The sequence below is a fragment of the Saccoglossus kowalevskii genome, chromosome 2 (assembly GCF_978046115.1).
Source record: "Saccoglossus kowalevskii chromosome 2, keSacKowa6.1, whole genome shotgun sequence".
Taxonomy (NCBI): Eukaryota; Metazoa; Hemichordata; class Enteropneusta; family Harrimaniidae; genus Saccoglossus; species Saccoglossus kowalevskii.
In genome coordinates this window covers 26,282,880-26,302,640 of record NC_140642.1, presented here as the reverse complement: position 1 = coordinate 26,302,640, position 19,761 = coordinate 26,282,880, and the positions used below count along the sequence as shown (strand labels likewise).

The following is a 19,761-nucleotide window of genomic DNA, read 5'->3' as shown; positions in this document are numbered from 1 at the left end:
GGGAATAATAATATATAACAAAGGGCAAGGTCACCAGAGTTCAACTATGTTTTTATATCACATTTCTCTTGTTAAAACAAAAAATAATGTGAAAAATATACTGTAATTTGCGAGATCGTGATAGATGCAATAATACAACTTTCACTTGATCAATTCACGCCACATACACTTGAGTGCCACTTTAAAGCGGGTGTGTGTGTGGGGGGGGGGTCGTCATCACCTGCGGATGCGTCAGATGGCCATAGCGTGCCAATGTTTACAAACAATCGTCTACCTATGAGTCTTTGCGTTTTTAGCGTGTGTTGCTATCGTCGCTTGGGACTCAATTCCCGCGCGTGCGCAGGTGACGACCCTCCCGCTTTTTAAGTTGAATAAAATAATCACATTTATATATGAAATTGGACCTAGTAATATGGTAATACAAGTCCAATATGAACGAATTACATTAGACTCATTTAGGTGTTGAGATACTACAGTCTACAATCACTTTAGATTTTTTTTATTCCAATGATTGATGTATATGCATATTATTCATTAATTTGTACAAACAAAATACGATCATATATTGACAATGAGGTTGCTTCTTTCACAATTCAAGCCGTACACAAAAACATAGAGCAGATTAAGCCCGGCCCGGCAAGTTTTGAAGTAATATACATTTTCGCCCAAATTTATCGTTTCCATGATCAAGAAATATTTTTAAATGAGTCCACACATTTTAATTGTTTGTTTTATTCGAAATGTTATTCCATTCAAATATTTGTTTATCAAACCCAAATCAGAGCTGGGATTATTTTGAGTAGGCGTTGATCTAAATGTTAGTGTTTTTATTAAACGGTTGTAACAATCGGAGATGATGTTGCTTCCGTGTTTATGGTTACACTTGAAATACAAGCAAAAACAGAAAGCTGAGGCGTAATTAAATGATTCTGGTTTTTATATTTGTAATAAACTTAAACAGTTGTTTTTCTCATGTTTTCTAATTGACTAATAAATTACAAAAAATGCAAACATAATACTAATATATGTATGTACATCACTACACCCTGAAAATAAAATATGTACGTGATTGACCAAATAGAGGTCATTGCCCGCCCCTTAATTCTGCCCTCGTGACCTAGTACATTGAAACAGCGTTGTTTTTGACAGTCATTATGGTAAAGTGTTCTTCCTGTACCAAGTCACGTTTAAGTTCGATTGATATTCTCACAAGCATTCAGCTGGTACATTACAGATACCGAAGGCATAAGAACTGATTTTAAATATTCATACCATATCTAACACTGGGGCAGACTGGTGGTTTCAATATCTAACTTGATTCTCAACCAATGCCCAGTATAGCTGGTAGTTACAGTAATCTTATGAGTATACTCACTATGTTAAAGAACCTAACTAACACACTTTGGTTTCTCTATTCTCTAATTTTCATTTAATCATAGAATGTATTCCGCTACTTAGTGTATACATGTATATATATATATCAGTAATTTTAATGAAAAAAAAGTACATTTATCTTAGTAATAGTGACACCTGTTGTTTAGTGTGATGAACCCCCACGGTTGGGTACAGGAGCATAGAAGTTTTTAATTAAAATTGTTTTCCATAAGAAAAATGAAACCATCATACATGGCCTTATAAACAGCCTTTTACTTCATAGTGGGGTGGGTGGAGTAAAGCTGTGATTATTTTTATTACTTTCTGACCATCTAGTTTGCCATTTACCATGTCCATATAAACTAAAGCTCCAGCCAATATCAGATTTGACTACTTGTTTCAAGCTATGGCACTTGGAAATGAGTGTTGTGACATGTGGCAAATGTCCAACTGTCTTGGTTAATAAGATTGGCTATATTTCAACTAGAAACAGGTAAACCAGTATACCTGTATGTACGAAGCCAGTGATCGTTATTCAAGCCAAAGAAACTGCATCTATTTATATAAATACACATGGACAGAGAATATTTTCTTGGAGCACTAAATGTGACAATTGCCCTACTGTCTGTGATAAATATACCACACCAGCTACATAGTGCCCGACGAGGAGTTGGGTAGGTAGTGAAGAAAAACATTGACTGAAGCCTGGCAGAGGACTGAATTGTTGTCAACAGCAACAAACATACTGGGAAAGTCAAAGACAGTGAAAAAACAAACAAACAAAAAACACACAGGCATATAAATACTAACTTTCTAGGATCTTTATTGACTCCAAGTAATCCAGAGTAGAACGAGATGAATCAACGCTATACTCCGCCATCTTTATTTTAATATTAGATGCAACCATTATTCTGTAGGGGACAACGGGTCATAACTTGAGGGGAGTTAACACCCATGATTTTTAAAATGCCTTGATCAATAAGAGTCTAAGTTACAGGGAACATTATTTTCATTTTTCAGTGGACCAATAAATGCATTTGACAGGAAAATAGAAAAACTCTACCACAACAGCAATTAGAACAGCTTGCTGCATTATAAGTATCACTTCCCTGTCAAATTAGTGGTTCATGCTTATTTGAATCTGAACATAACAGGCCAATTCTATCACACCTTGCTAGGCTTGAACTTCCATCCAATCAGAGCATTCCAAATGAACATGATTCTCCACAAAACTAGAGGGCGCTCTGACCAAAAAATTGCCATGATCTAAATAAAAAGAACTGATATATATATATATATATATATATATATATATATATATATATATATATATATATATATATACTGATTTTTGATGATATTGGTCGATTATCATTCATACTATTTATTATAAGAGACATAAAAATAGTCAAAAAAACAAATTCATCTACAAGTATCACCTCGATGTGTAAACCCATGTTCATGCTTGCACCAAAATTTGTGACAACCCCCCCCCCCGCCCGAACACACAAGTCTCCTTGTAATTTCAGTTTACGAGTTTAGAACTTTTGAATGAACTCAATTTACATCGCAGCTGTATGTATGATAATATATCTATCTAATATATCTCACACACATAAATTGTATATAAACCACGTGACTAAAATTGTAAGCGACATCAACTATCGGTCTAACCTAAAGGAGACATGATAAAAACGATTTCGTTCAAGAGAGGGAAAAGTAAAGTTTGTTTACTTTTTTACATTGAAAAAGGTGTAATTTTATCAGTGATGGCCCGCATTCTGTTTACATGTAAGTATGAAAATGCTATTCTGCTTGGGTAGTAGTCCGCCCACGGTAGTGACAAGGTAATATATAATATATATATATACATGTAATACTTCGTTCTGGTATCAGGGGTAAATTCTCTTTCTCTCGGGTTCTCCACACTTGTCAGGGGGGAATCTCGTCTCGTCTCTCTATCTCGTCCCCTTGAGGTACGGGATCGGGAAAGTCACTTTAACTTTACAGTCAAATAAGACACACACAACGAAATACGTTTCAGCTCTCGTCTTAGTCGGTCAATCGAGCACTCTACCAGACACAGCGCCCTGGGGAAAAGTCCCCAAGACTCTCACAAGGCTGAACCAAGACTCGCCCAAGACTGGACTGCGTCAAGGCTCGCCCCAAGACTCTCTCGGACTCTCAGACTGGACTCGACTGCCCAAGGCTGCGTCTGTCGTGGAGTATTCGCCAAGACCAACTCAAACTCTCTTTATTCATTTTCAAAACTCTAACCAATTACAAAACAGTAAAAAGACTCTAGGGCGTAACCTTCAATCATAAAGCCAATCACACTAAGTACTGAATACGTCATATCTTTTGATTAATCGTTCACTACATTAATAACTACGGATGTCAGAATAGCGACGGTATCTTGTAATTAGTTCCAAATCACTGAGCCAAGTTCCGTCCAAAACTTCAAATAGACCTAAACGATGACAGACATAACACAGCAATTCGCTAATAATCAGCTAATTAAGTCGGTCAACAGATACGCAAAAACAAATTCATGACACTGGTACAGTTTTACTTTACGTCATTCAGCCCAGGTGAGTACGCCTGCAAATCACATACAAAGTCCTTGGCCGTGGTGAGGGACACTCCGGAATTCAGGTACATCTGTAGCATCGTACGGTGACCCCACGGCGGGCAAATGACCCCCATGGAAATATAGCGGTCATTGTACGTCTGCCTCTGCGTCGCGTCCGCCCACCAATGCTTCAAACATATTTCTTTCTACAAGAATAAATAAATAATATAAGCCATGTAGTTCATAAATATGTATTGCATATTCTAAACGCAACATTGACATTTAAGTCCTTTTGTAATTTGATAAAAGAAGCAATCGCATGTGATGGGCCGAAAAGATCATCACATTTTCATATGACAATAAATATGATGTTCAATATTCAGATCATTCCAATTATATATCTACCTGCCTCAATTCTCATTTGTAAATACAAAAGTTATTATTTTTCAAGTGGATACTTAGATCTATTGAATACGAATTGACTACGAGTGATTCCCATTGTCACAGTCGAGCCGATTTTTGTGACATAATTTTTTACGAATGTCTGCTATTTTGGAAAACATTAGACTATTTTTTGCGAAAAACGTATATTTTTGATCCCAAAACCTTCAACGTCGATTATTTTGAGTTCAGTATTCAACTCGTTGCGTAGCACTCCCACCAAAAGTCAAAGTTGGTACCCTAGGGCTTGGAAGTACCGGCGACGAAAATTTCGCATACATCGTCTGCGAAATATAAGGACTAATTCAAACTATACGCTCACCCCAAAACAGCCACATAACCCCCAGCAGCAGGGTCTTTGCCCATAGATGTTGGATTCTGTTTTAACACCAGTCGAAGCGAATAGTTCAATGCTTCTGAAACAACTCAACGGGAATGACACATAATGTAAGTTATCATTACAAGACGTCTCGATGTGATAACCGCCTGGAAGCTTCTTAAGATCACCAAACTTTGACAACTTAGCACCTGTAGTTAAATAAATAGTAACATCATCATGTCACGTATATTAGCTACGTGTAAAGGTTTTGTAGACGCCGTCAGAGGGCGTAACGATATAGTGAAGCTTAAACAGATTCTTGTGACATATATTTGAAAATGGTAAACTCTATCAATAAACGCAATAAATCTACACAATATAGAATACAAAACCATAATGAGCATGACCAGCCACAGAGAAGTGTGCACGGTTTGCCATAGTAAAACTGTCGTTATAGAGACATATCCCTCCAATTGATACAATGCACGCACACATACATATACCAACAGTCCTGTATCGTCCCCTTGAAATGACTCTCAGACTGGACTCGACTGCCCAAGGCTGCGTCTGTCGTGGAGTATTCGCCAAGACCAACTCAAACTCTCTTTATTCATTTTCAAAACTCTAACCAATTACAAAACAGTAAAAAGACTCTAGGGCGTAACCTTCAATCATAAAGCCAATCACACTAAGTACTGAATACGTCATATCTTTTGATTAATCGTTCACTACATTAATAACTACGGATGTCAGAATAGCGACGGTATCTTGTAATTAGTTCCAAATCACTGAGCCAAGTTCCGTCCAAAACTTCAAATAGACCTAAACGATGACAGACATAACACAGCAATTCGCTAATAATCAGCTAATTAAGTCGGTCAACAGATACGCAAAAACAAATTCATGACACTGGTACAGTTTTACTTTACGTCATTCAGCCCAGGTGAGTACGCCTGCAAATCACATACAAAGTCCTTGGCCGTGGTGAGGGACACTCCGGAATTCAGGTACATCTGTAGCATCGTACGGTGACCCCACGGCGGGCAAATGACCCCCATGGAAATATAGCGGTCATTGTACGTCTGCCTCTGCGTCGCGTCCGCCCACCAATGCTTCAAACATATTTCTTTCTACAAGAATAAATAAATAATATAAGCCATGTAGTTCATAAATATGTATTGCATATTCTAAACGCAACATTGACATTTAAGTCCTTTTGTAATTTGATAAAAGAAGCAATCGCATGTGATGGGCCGAAAAGATCATCACATTTTCATATGACAATAAATATGATGTTCAATATTCAGATCATTCCAATTATATATCTACCTGCCTCAATTCTCATTTGTAAATACAAAAGTTATTATTTTTCAAGTGGATACTTAGATCTATTGAATACGAATTGACTACGAGTGATTCCCATTGTCACAGTCGAGCCGATTTTTGTGACATAATTTTTTACGAATGTCTGCTATTTTGGAAAACATTAGACTATTTTTTGCGAAAAACGTATATTTTTGATCCCAAAACCTTCAACGTCGATTATTTTGAGTTCAGTATTCAACTCGTTGCGTAGCACTCCCACCAAAAGTCAAAGTTGGTACCCTAGGGCTTGGAAGTACCGGCGACGAAAATTTCGCATACATCGTCTGCGAAATATAAGGACTAATTCAAACTATACGCTCACCCCAAAACAGCCACATAACCCCCAGCAGCAGGGTCTTTGCCCATAGATGTTGGATTCTGTTTTAACACCAGTCGAAGCGAATAGTTCAATGCTTCTGAAACAACTCAACGGGAATGACACATAATGTAAGTTATCATTACAAGACGTCTCGATGTGATAACCGCCTGGAAGCTTCTTAGGATCACCAAACTTTGACAACTTAGCACCTGTAGTTAAATAAATAGTAACATCATCATGTCACGTATATTAGCTACGTGTAAAGGTTTTGTAGACGCCGTCAGAGGGCGTAACGATATAGTGAAGCTTAAACAGATTCTTGTGACATATATTTGAAAATGGTAAACTCTATCAATAAACGCAATAAATCTACACAATATAGAATACAAAACCATAATGAGCATGACCAGCCACAGAGAAGTGTGCACGGTTTGCCATAGTAAAACTGTCGTTATAGAGACATATCCCTCCAATTGATACAATGCACGCACACATACATATACCAACAGTCCTGTATCGTCCCCTTGAATGCATAACATTTCGTTTGTAAAATATTCATAACAAAATACTGAAAATAAGTTGAATGTTTTGCATTGATTACCACATTACATCTACTGTCACGGTATCGGACAATGGGTTGGTACAAACAGTTGATATATCCTCTCTCATTTTTATAAGTTACCCAAGGAGACGGGGTTTACCAATAATGTGCTTACAATAAAAATATATCGTACTAAGACATCATCGGTGGCAAAAGCCAGCATTACCCTAGAAAACACCGCAAAACAGTGCATTGTGTACAGGTACCATGACCGGCGAATAGTTTATACTTTACCTGCCGAGTTTTCTGCCGAAAGCAGTAACAATCTTTTTGTTGTTAGAAATGCCCTTCCCTGTCTCATTGGTTCTTTTGTTGCAACTTTACCGAACTCGTCCATAAACGACACGTAACTGTAGTATATATACTGGTTATTTACCAGCAGTTTTTCGTCATCGACAAGGAGACCTGGGAAGAAGACAAGACGCACAGATTTTACATCACTCCATAGTTCCTCAGAGGTTATTTTCGCTGGAATGAATAATGAATAAACCTCTGCCGGTATTGTGCCTATCTCACCGAGAATAAATCATTGATCAATTTAACAAACGCGGCCTTTCTATAAAATGTTAACAACTGTGTTCTGATAGGCAAATTTTCATTCATAGTGAAATACAATATTGCAAATTGTATTTGCATGTGCATTAAATAATATATATATATAAAATAACTTGAAAAATTCAATCCAAATTTAGTTTTACCTGCGCACGCGTCAGATGGTCATAGCGTGTCATTGTTTACAAACAAGCGCCTACCCATGAACCTTTGCGTTTTTGGCGTGTGTTTTTATCGTCGATTGGGACTCAATTCCCGCGCGTGCGCAAGTGACGACCCTTCCGCTTTAAATTTTGATCGAAACTCCTTTTCATAATTTTTAATTTGTCTATAAATAGCACTCTTTTTATATAATTTTGATACGTGAATGTTACATAATAAACGATTTCTGCCTGGTTCTTGTGAAACAAATTAAAATTGTTTTCCATCTCACCTGCGAGTAGACTGTCGTAGGTCAAGTTATCGTGTATAGAAGTAAACGTTCTGGATGTTGTCTGGTACATTAAATTCACTCTCTCAGACAGGAGATGATTCAACATGCTATGGCTCATGTGAATATGTGTCCCGTTTAATATCGCTTTGGATTGTGGGTCATACAGCGACGAGTCAAAAGTGGTTGGTATATGGCCTGTTCTGGCTGGTTGGTTTGTTAACGTGTTGACCTGAAAAATAATATATTGTTTTATATATTACGTTATCAGGTGGTACAATATGTTTACTAATAATTAATAATTTCTCGGGTATTTTAAAAAGAATGTCGAACATCACCAATGATGCAGTATTCTCGATATTTTGTCCTGTATCCTCGGGGGCGGACATCCGGGCATTTTCTCCGTATGGCAACCTGTGGCGGTGAAAACAAAGGCCCCAAACTCGCAGAAAACGGTACTTTGGGATGATTGTTGAGACTCCTCTGAACAGTGTAACAAGATTAGCCCTACGTGTGTAACATATATAAATTTGGCTTTTCGGGATTACTTCAAAGTTGAGTTTGTGTTTTTTTCTCGAATTTTCACCGGCTCGACCGGCGTTCCACAGCAGCGCGCACAGAGCCCATAGAAATGTATGTACAGTGGTGCGCGTCTTAGCAACGTGGAACGTCTGTGACGTAGTTCCGCCCCCGAGGATAGGTTAAAACAACAAGACGTTGGGGGCGCTTGTCCAATATACTAACTCCCGGCTAACACTCAGTTTTCCGATTGGCTGATATGCAGTAGTTCGATCCAGTGACGCCGATACACCGGCGAAAGAAGGTCATTCTCAGATCATTATTATCATGGGTTGTGTATACATATATCCCATTTGATCATATCCTTTACTTCTTACGGTTTCCAACTGTGATACACCTAAATTACTGAAACGTGTTGTCTGATTGGTTGGAAACAAAATAGCTGTAGTACCGGTAGTCCCACGTGTTAGTACGTCCATAATAGTCCATAACATTCGTCCTTGGTTTTACTAAAATGTAGGTCAAACGTGACCACTGATTCATGTTTGAAAACACATTTCAAACGAGTATGGATGGTACATATTGGTCCATGGTGTTTCGATGGAACAAAATTGACTGGAATCGGATATAAGCATATTAATTAGGAACATGATAACTGTCTTTACTCTTATTACACAAAACCAATTCACGAGATATTGTCCCGACTTTAATTGTAATTGCCCTCTAAAACCGATCTAGTCTATATTCCCGGGACTATACTTACTCAATCTGATTAAAATAAGATCCTGATTGGCTTAATTTTTGTTTTGTATTTTTTTATATATATTGCTATAATTATTATTCATTTTAATTATTTGTTGACGTTACAATTATTTTTGTTCGTGAAAGCCACCGGTACAGCTAATTTATTGTAAAAATAAAAAATAAATAACTGTAACTCAAATTAATAATTAAAATAAAATATATTAAAATTAAATTAACAAAATTAGGCCAACCAGGATCTTATTTTAATCAGTTTGATACATACTATACATTCAAGTTATATGTACCATGTTTCAAGCCAATTGTATTTAATAGTTTACCTATTGGTAAATAAAGAAGTAAATTATACTTTAGCACCATTCTAGTAAAAGCAAGCAAGCATACCTAAATTCGTTCACCTTTCATCAACAAATCAGAAATAAATTTATTTCAAATTAAAATAGCATGTTAGTAGTTCGCTGTTTGATCGTATACGTGCACACACACACACACACACACACACACACACACACACACACACACACACACACACACACACACACACACACACACACACACACACACACACACACACACACACACACACACACACACACACACACATACACGCACACACCCACATCACACACGTGCAACTCAGTGTCACTGTGTCATAACAGTACCGTAGCCAATATAATATTACAAAAATACGAAGAACGATATTGTTCATAAAATCCAATCCGCGCATTCAACACTCAATTTCCAAATAATATAAAGCAAGTTACACTCGTACCTATATAAGGTTACGCTTTATTGTATTGGGACCATTTTCCCTATATATATTATTGTTAATTTTTTAGCAAATACTTCCTCAATATGTTTCGCTTTTTTCAATTTGCACAATGTTGGATACAGGCAGCTGTGAAAGCATCTTACGCCGGTACGCTGCTTACTCACAGTAAACAGATGGTTACATAAGTTAGAAAAGTCTAGTGAACCCGTGTTGGGAAGTCTGACAATTTAGTTAATTTCTTAAATGATTGCTTAAAATGAACCCAAATCGCAAAAATATTTAAAAAATATGATCTGTGGATTGAGTTTCTAAATAAAATAATGAGCACTCAGTTGGCGTTTTTTGAGGCTAGTAATAGAAAGACAGTAATGACAGAGGGCGCTGAATTGCTTCTTGGGATTACCTATTTAAAGACACACGTGTGTATTTCCTTTTAAATTGTCTGCGCATCGAAGTTATGAACTTCGAACCCAGTATTGTAGGTAATACCTTGTTTAGTTGAGTGAATATATACCACGTTGTCGAGATTGAGTGTACACACTTTGCATACCAATGAGTTTCCAGTTTTTTTGTTCAATAGTCGTAAGTACTGGATGACCTGTGTTTCTATACCAATTGTGAAATAGCACCCGCCTGGGTAGGGCGTATCTCGAGCGCACACATTGCGGAAATTTGAAAAAAAAAGCGCTTGTCGCAGATAATACTGCATAATCTGGAAGTGTCATTCAAGTCCACGGACTTCAATATTCAACAAATATAAGACAAAGGAATAAAATGTACTGAGACTGTAAAGTGTATGGTACTGGTATGCTCGTCACCAAACGTGCCAACAGTCCGGTCTTGCTAAAAGCTGAACGCGACAGTGTGCCTGAACAATGTACTTGAATTCAAGTTGTATACACGTCACCCAGACAATGAACAGCTTTTGAAGAAGTATGTGTCATGTCATAATGTGGATTATGACATACACCGACTTGAATACCACGATATAAAATAAATATACAGTGAATTGTGATCGCGACAAGGTGGTATGTAAAAGTGAAAAAATGGCGAACTCTTCCCTTACCACGGCGTACTCTTCGTCAGGTGCTGCCATTTCCAGGGCGTTCGATGTGTCCGCGAAGCCAATGTTACTGAACGTTTGTGCCATTGATCAAGACTTTTCCTTCTCTACATTTGACGGGAGTTACCACAGCGTTCAAATATTTCCTGGAAAATAAGTTTAGCTTAGTTCCGCATAAATATAGTCTAAACGATCCGATGTGTTGCCTCACTGTTCGTATAGCACTAACTGTTTTGCATGTGAATTGGGGTATTCAAAATTACGTGGAATTGCCCGTGTGCGTATGTAAGTAAGTGGTATGAACTCTGTGTCTATTAAATACAGTGGTTTATGACACAATAAATGGCTGAGCAGTGGCGAAACAAACACGCTGGGATTAATTATATAATTAGGGGCGACCAATGTAAAACTTGGCTGGAAATGGGCACACAGCTATAGCTAGTAGTGTACCAGTTCTTATTATTGTACCCCCTGCAGTATCACCTAGTTCCTATTGCATCCCGGAAACAATACTAACTAGGTGTTATTGCCTCTCCTGATTAGTTTTTTCCTTGATATGCATCTGATTTATAATATTTATGGATATATTTTTTTGCTCAAATCATAAAAAGCAAAAATGGCATTCGTCTCCAATACTCGCAGTCTGTTAATTACATAATGTGCAGTATATGTTTGCCCTTGGAATCCGTTTCAAGACCCTGGGTGTTGGTCGATATACATTTGCATTTTGTAGTAGGTAGGTATTTTCAGAGGCTTACTTTGGAATAACAATTCATTTACTCACGTCAGTGTTGGAAATCAAAGTCAAGACGCCTCATTACAATATTGCTACAAGCTCATATTCATGCCCCATCCCTCGGTTATCCATCCCCCAACCACAACAAAAATGAATGATATGCCTAACATTTTGTTGTTTCAGCCCGGTCAAATAAGATAATTGGTAAACGTAACGATTCTCATCTATTTTAAGAAATTCAATACAATACGAATCCGGTATTTGAGCTCGGGCAGTTGTAATGATAGTCTGCCCTCAAACAGATAGACTGTCACATGTCTGTGATCTAAACCACTCAATATCGCCAAACTCGGATCATCGATAGTGTCCATCGCGTAATCGTGTTCACATAATTGATAGTGTCTCTGATCTAAGTGTTCACATAATTGATAGTGTCTCTCATCTAAGTGTTCACATAATTGATAGTGTCTCTCATGTAAGTGTTCACATAATTGATAGTGTCTCTCATCTAAGTGTTCACATAACTGATAGTGTCTCTGATCTAAGTGTTCACATAATTGATAGTGTCTCTCATCTAAGTGTTCACATAATTGATAGTGTCTCTGATCTAAGTGTTCACATAATTGATAGTGTCTCTGATCTAAGTGTTCACATAATTGATAGTGTCTCTGATCTAAGTGTTCACATAATTGATAGTGTCTCTCATCTAAGTGTTGACATAATTGATAGTGTCTCTGATCTAAGTGTTCACATAATTGATAGTGTCTCTCATCTAAGTGTTCACATAAATGATAGTGTCTCTGATCTAAGTGTTCACATAATTGATAGTGTGTCTCATCTAAGTGTTCACATAATTGATAGTGTCTCTCATCTAAGTGTTCACATAATTGATAGTGTATCTCATCTAAGTGTTCACATAACTGATAGTGTCTCTGATCTAAGTGTTCACATAATTGATAGTGTCTCTCATCTAAGTGTTCACATAATTGATAGTGTCTCTCATCTAAGTGTTCACATAATTGATAGTGTCTCTCATCTAAGTGTTCACATAACTGATAGTGTCTCTGATCTAAGTGTTCACATAACTGATAGTGTCTCTGATCTAAGTGTTCACATAATTGATAGTGTCTCTCATCTAAGTGTTCACATAATTGATAGTGTCTCTGATCTAAGTGTTCACATAATTGATAGTGTCTCTCATCTAAGTGTTCACATAATTGATAGTGTCTCTCATCTAAGTGTTCACATAATTGATAGTGTCTCTGATCTAAGTGTTCACATAATTGATAGTGTCTCTCATCTAAGTGTTCACATAATTGATAGTGTCTCTGATCTAAGTGTTCACATAATTGATAGTGTATCTCATCTAAGTGTTCACATAATTGATAGTGTCTCTCATCTAAGTGTTCACATAATTGATAGTGTCTCTCATCTAAGTGTTCACATAATTGATAGTGTCTCTGATCTAAGTGTTCACATAATTGATAGTGTCTCTCATCTAAGTGTTGACATAATTGATAGTGTCTCTGATCTAAGTGTTCACATAATTGATAGTGTCTCTCATATAAGTGTTCACATAACTGATAGTGTCTCTGATCTAAGTGTTGACATAATTGATAGTGTCTCTGATCTAAGTGTTGACATAATTGATAGTGTCTCTGATCTAAGTGTTGACATAATTGATAGTGTCTCTCATCTAAGTGTTCACATAATTGATAGTGTCTCTCATCTAAGTGTTCACATAATTGATAGTGTCTCTCATCTAAGTGTTCACATAATTGATAGTGTCTCTCATCTAAGTGTTCACATAATTGATAGTGTCTCTCATCTAAGTGTTCACATAATTGATAGTGTCTCTCATCTGAGTGTTCACATAATTGATAGTGTCTCTCATCTGAGTGTTCACATAATTGATAGTGTTTCTCATCAGAGTGTTCACATAATTGATAGTGTCTCTCATCTGAGTGTTCACATAATCGACAGTGTCTCTGATCTAAGTGTTCACATAATCGACAGTGTCTCTGATCTAAGTGTTCACATAATTGATAGTGTCTCTCATCTAAGTGTTCACATAATTGATAGTGTCTCTCATCTAAGTGTTCACATAACTGATATTGTCTCTCATCTAAGTGTTCACATAATTGATAGTGTCTCTCATCTAAGTGTTCACATAATTGATAGTGTCTCTCATCTAAGTGTTCACATAATTGATAGTGTCTCTCATCTTAGTGTTCACATAATTGATAGTGTCTCTCATCTAAGTGTTCACATAATTGATAGTGTCTCTCATCTAAGTGTTCACATAATTCATAGTATCTCTCATCTAAGTGTTCACATAATTGATAGTGTCCCTCATCTAAGTGTTCACATAATTGATAGTGTCTCTGGTCTAAGTGTTCACATAATTGATAGTGTCTCTGATCTGAGTGTTCACATAATTGATAGTGTCTCTGATCTGAGTGTTCACATAATTGATAATGTCTCTCATCTAAGTGTTCACATAATTGATAGTGTCTCTCATCTGAGTGTTCACATAATTGATAGTGTCTCTCATCTAAGTGTTCACATAATTGATAGTGTCTCTCATCTGAGTGTTCACATAATTGATAGTGTCTCTCATCTGAGTGTTCACATAATTGATAGTGTCTCTCATCTAAGTGTTCACATAATTGATAGTGTCTATCATCTGAGTGTTCACATAATTGATAGTGTCTCTCATCTGAGTGTTCACATAATTGATAGTGTCTCTGATCTAAGTGTTCACATAATTGATAGTGTCTCTGATCTAAGTGTTCACATAATTGATAGTGTCCCTCATCTGAGTGTTCACATAATTGATAGTGTCCCTCATCTAAATTTTCACATAATTGATAGTGTCTCTTTTCTAAGTGTTCACATAATTGATAGTGTCTCTGATCTAAGTTTTCACATAATTGATAGTGTCTCTCATCTAAGTGTTCACATAACTGATAGTGTCCCTCATCTAAGTGTTCACATAACTGATAGTGTCTCTGATCTAAGTGTTCACATAATTGATAGTGTCCCTGATCTAAGTGTTGACATAATTGATAGTGTCTCTGATCTAAGTGTTGACATAATTGATAGTGTCTCTCATCTAAGTGTTCACATAACTGATAGTGTCTCTGATCTAAGTGTTCACATAATTGATAGTGTCTCTCATCTAAGTGTTCACATAATTGATAGTGTCTCTCATCTAAGTGTTCACCTAATTGATAGTGTCTCTCATCTAAGTGTTCACATAACTGATAGTGTCTCTGATCTAAGTGTTCACATAATTGATAGTGTCTCTGATCTAAGTGTTCACATAATTGATAGTGACTCTGATCTAAGTGTTCACATAATTGATAGTGTCTCTCATCTAAGTGTTCACATAATTGATAGTGTCTCTGATCTAAGTGTTCACATAATTGATAGTGTCTCTGATCTAAGTGTTCACATAATTAATAGTGTCCCTCATCTGAGTGTTCACATAATTGATAGTGTCCCTCATCTAAGTTTTCTCATAATTGATAGTGTCTCTTTTCTAAGTGTTCACATAATTGATAGTGTCTCTCATCTAAGTTTTCACATAATTGATAGTGTCTCTCATCTAAGTGTTCACATAATTGATAGTGTCTCTCATCTAAGTGTTCACATAACTGATAGTGTCCCTCATCTAAGTGTTCACATAATTGATAATGTCTCTGATCTAAGTGTTCACATAATTGATAATGTCTCTCATCTAAGTGTTAACATAATTGATAGTGTCTCTGATCTAAGTGTTCACATAATTGATAATGTCTCTGATCTAAGTGTTCACATAATTGATAGTGTCTCTGATCTAAGTGTTCACATAATTGATAGTGTCTCTGATCGAAGTGTTCACATAATTGATAGTGTCTCTGATCTAAGTGTTCACATAATTGATAGTGTCTCTGATCTAAGTGTTCACATAATTGATAATGTCTCTGATCTAAGTGTTCACATAATTGATAGTGCCTCTCATCTAAGTTTTCACATAATTGATAGTGTCTCTCATCTAAGTGTTCACATAATTGATAATGTCTCTCATCTAAGTGTTCACATAATTGATAGTGTCTCTCATCTAAGTGTTAACATAATTGATAGTGTCTCTGATCTAAGTGTTCACATAATTGATAATGTCTCTGATCTAAGTGTTCACATAATTGATAGTGTCTCTGATCTAAGTGTTCACATAATTGATAGTGTCTCTGATCTAAGTGTTCACATAATTGATAGTGTCTCTGATCTAAGTGTTCACATAATTGATAGTGTCTCTGATCTAAGTGTTCACATAATTGATAATGTCTCTGATCTAAGTGTTCACATAATTGATAATGTCTCTGATCTAAGTGTTCACATAATTGATAGTGTCTCTGATCTAAGTGTTCACATAATTGATAGTGTCTCTGATCTAAGTGTTCACATAACTGATAGTGTCTCTCATCTAAGTGTTCACATAACTGATATTGTCTCTCATCTAAGTGTTCACATAATTGATAGTGTCTCTCATCTAAGTGTTCACATAATTGATAGTGTCTCTCATCTAAGTGTTCACATAATTGATAGTGTCTCTCATCTTAGTGTTCACATAATTGATAGTGTCTCTCATCTAAGTGTTCACATAATTGATAGTGTCTCTCATCTAAGTGTTCACATAATTCATAGTGTCTCTCATCTAAGTGTTCACATAATTGATAGTGTCCCTCATCTAAGTGTTCACATAATTGATAGTGTCTCTGGTCTAAGTGTTCACATAATTGATAGTGTCTCTGATCTGAGTGTTCACATAATTGATAGTGTCTCTCATCTAAGTGTTCACATAATTGATAGTGTCTCTCATCTGAGTGTTCACATAATTGATAGTGTCTCTCATCTAAGTGTTCACATAATTGATAGTGTCTCTCATCTGAGTGTTCACATAATTGATAGTGTCTCTCATCTGAGTGTTCACATAATTGATAGTGTCTCTCATCTAAGTGTTCACATAATTGATAGTGTCTATCATCTGAGTGTTCACATAATTGATAGTGTCTATCATCTGAGTGTTCACATAATTGATAGTGTCTCTCATCTGAGTGTTCACATAATTGATAGTGTCTCTCATCTGAGTGTTCACATAATTGATAGTGTCTCTCATCTAAGTGTTCACATAATTGATAGTGTCTCTCATCTAAGTGTTCACATAATTGATAGTGTCTCTCATCTAAGTGTTCACATAATTGATAGTGTCTCTCATCTAAGTGTTCACATAATTGATAGTGTCTCTCATCTGAGTGTTCACATAATTGATAGTGTCTCTCATCTGAGTGTTCACATAATTGATAGTGTCTCTCATCTGAGTGTTCACATAATTGATAGTGTCTCTCATCTGAGTGTTCACATAATTGATAGTGTCTCTCATCTAAGTGTTCACATAATTGATAGTGTCTCTCATCTAAGTGTTCACATAATTGATAGTGTCTCTCATCTAAGTGTTCACATAATTGATAGTGTCTCTCATCTGAGTGTTCACATAATTGATAGTGTCTCTCATCTGAGTGTTCACATAATCGACAGTGTCTCTGATCTAAGTGTCCACATAATTGATAGTGTCTCTCATCTAAGTGTTCACATAATTGATAGTGTCTCTCATCTGAGTGTTAACATAATTGATAGTGTCTCTGATCTAAGTTTTTCACATAATCGATAGTGTCTCTGATCTAAGTGTTCACATAATTGATAGTGTCTCTGATCTAAGTGTTCACATAATTGATTGTGTCTCTGATCTAAGTGTTCACATAATTGATAGTGTCTCTGATCTAAGTGTTCACATAATCGACAGTGTCTCTGATCTAAGTGTTCACATAATTGATAGTGTCTCAGATCTAAGTGTTCACATAATTGATAGTGTCTCTCATCTGAGTGTTAACATAATTGATAGTGTCTCTCATCTGAGTGTTAACATAATTGATAGTGTCTCTGATCTAAGTGTTCACATAATTGATAATGTCTCTGATCTAAGTGTTCACATAATTGATAGTGTCTCTGAGCTGAGTGTTCACATAATTGATAGTGTCTCTCATCTAAGTGTTCACATAATTGATAGTGTCTCTCATCTGAGTGTTCACATTATTGATAGTGTCTCTCATCTAAGTGTTCACATAATTGATAGTGTCTCTCATCTGAGTGTTCACATAATTGATAGTGTCTCTCATCTGAGTGTTCACATAATTGATAGTGTCTCTCATCTGAGTGTTCACATAATTGATAGTGTCTCTCATCTAAGTGTTCACATAATTGATAGTGTCTCTCATCTGAGTGTTAACATAATTGATAGTGTCTCTGATCTAAGTGTTCACATAATTGATAATGTCTCTGATCTAAGTGTTCACATAATTGATAGTGTCTCTGATCTAAGTGTTCACATAATTGATAGTGTCTCTGATCTAAGTGTTCACATAATTGATAGTGTCTCTGATCTAAGTGTTCACATAATTGATAGTGTCTCTCATCTAAGTGTTCACATAATTGATAGTGTCCCTCATCTGAGTGTTCACATAATTGATAGTGTCCCTCATCTAAGTTTTCACATAATTGATAGTGTCTCTTTTCTAAGTGTTCACATAATTGATAGTGTCTCTCATCTAAGTTTTCACATAATTGATAGTGTCTCTGGTCTAAGTGTTCACATAATTGATAGTGTCTCTGATCTGAGTGTTCACATAATTGATAGTGTCTCTGATCTGAGTGTTCACATAATTGATAGTGTCTCTCATCTAAGTGTTCACATAATTGATAGTGTCTCTCATCTGAGTGTTCACATAATTGATAGTGTCTCTCATCTAAGTGTTCACATAATTGATAGTGTCTCTCATCTGAGTGTTCACATAATTGATAGTGTCTCTCATCTGAGTGTTCACATAATTGATAGTGTCTCTCATCTAAGTGTTCACATAATTGATAGTGTCTATCATCTGAGTGTTCACATAATTGATAGTGTCTCTCATCTGAGTGTTCACATAATTGATAGTGTCTCTCATCTGAGTGTTCACATAATTGATAGTGTCTCTCATCTAAGTGTTCACATAATTGATAGTGTCTCTCATCTAAGTGTTCACATAATTGATAGTGTCTCTCATCTAAGTGTTCACATAATTGATAGTGTCTCTCATCTAAGTGTTCACATAATTGATAGTGTCTCTCATCTGAGTGTTCACATAATTGATAGTGTCTCTCATCTGAGTGTTCACATAATTGATAGTGTCTCTCATCTGAGTGTTCACATAATTGATAGTGTCTCTCATCTGAGTGTTCACATAATTGATAGTGTCTCTCATCTAAGTGTTCACATAATTGATAGTGTCTCTCATCTAAGTGTTCACATAATTGATAGTGTCTCTCATCTAAGTGTTCACATAATTGATAGTGTCTCTCATCTGAGTGTTCACATAATTGATAGTGTCTCTCATCTGAGTGTTCACATAATTGATAGTGTCTCTCATCTGAGTGTTCACATAATCGACAGTGTCTCTGATCTAAGTGTCCACATAATTGATAGTGTCTCTCATCTAAGTGTTCACATAATTGATAGTGTCTCTCATCTGAGTGTTAACATAATTGATAGTGTCTCTGATCTAAGTTTTTCACATAATCGATAGTGTCTCTGATCTAAGTGTTCACATAATTGATAGTGTCTCTGATCTAAGTGTTCACATAATTGATTGTGTCTCTGATCTAAGTGTTCACATAATTGATAGTGTCTCTGATCTAAGTGTTCACATAATCGACAGTGTCTCTGATCTAAGTGTTCACATAATTGATAGTGTCTCAGATCTAAGTGTTCACATAATTGATAGTGTCTCTCATCTGAGTGTTAACATAATTGATAGTGTCTCCGATCTAAGTGTTCACATAATTGATAATGTCTCTGATC

At 36.2% G+C, this 19,761-nt stretch overlaps 2 protein-coding genes across 2 annotated transcripts; both read right to left on the bottom strand.

The window, feature by feature from the left end:
* Positions 1 to 3,408: 3,408 nt before the first annotated feature.
* LOC146748619 (uncharacterized) lies at positions 3,409 to 4,946 on the bottom strand (the record flags this gene model as incomplete). The annotated part of the gene is made up of 2 exons (XM_085505496.1): positions 3,409 to 4,152; positions 4,710 to 4,946. Coding segments are annotated over 2 exons (447 nt in total), but the record flags the coding sequence as incomplete, so codon positions are not given.
* Positions 4,947 to 5,279: 333 nt separating this feature from the next.
* On the bottom strand, positions 5,280 to 11,325 carry LOC102810045 (uncharacterized). The gene is made up of 5 exons (XM_006825224.3): positions 11,093 to 11,325; positions 7,977 to 8,205; positions 7,226 to 7,396; positions 6,394 to 6,599; positions 5,280 to 5,836 (listed from the first exon to the last, which is right to left on the bottom strand). The coding sequence occupies exons 1-5, from the start codon at positions 11,174 to 11,176 to the stop codon at positions 5,627 to 5,629; spliced, it is 900 nt and encodes a 299-aa protein (XP_006825287.1). The 5' UTR covers positions 11,177 to 11,325; the 3' UTR covers positions 5,280 to 5,626.
* Between the last annotated feature and the right edge of the window lie 8,436 nt (positions 11,326 to 19,761).

What these genes read in the sequence shown, in the direction of transcription:
- LOC102810045 (XM_006825224.3), bottom strand. Translation starts at nt 11,176, where the DNA reads ATGGCACAAACGTTCAGTAACATTGGCTTCGCGGACACATCGAACGCC. An exon ending in CTGACGAAGAGTACGCCGTG is followed by an intron (nt 8,206 to 11,092) that starts GTAAGGGAAGAG and finishes ATTATTTTTCAG; the next exon opens with GTCAACACGTTAACAAACCA. An exon ending in CTACGACAGTCTACTCGCAG is followed by an intron (nt 7,397 to 7,976) that starts GTGAGATGGAAA and finishes TCTTCTTCCCAG; the next exon opens with GTCTCCTTGTCGATGACGAA.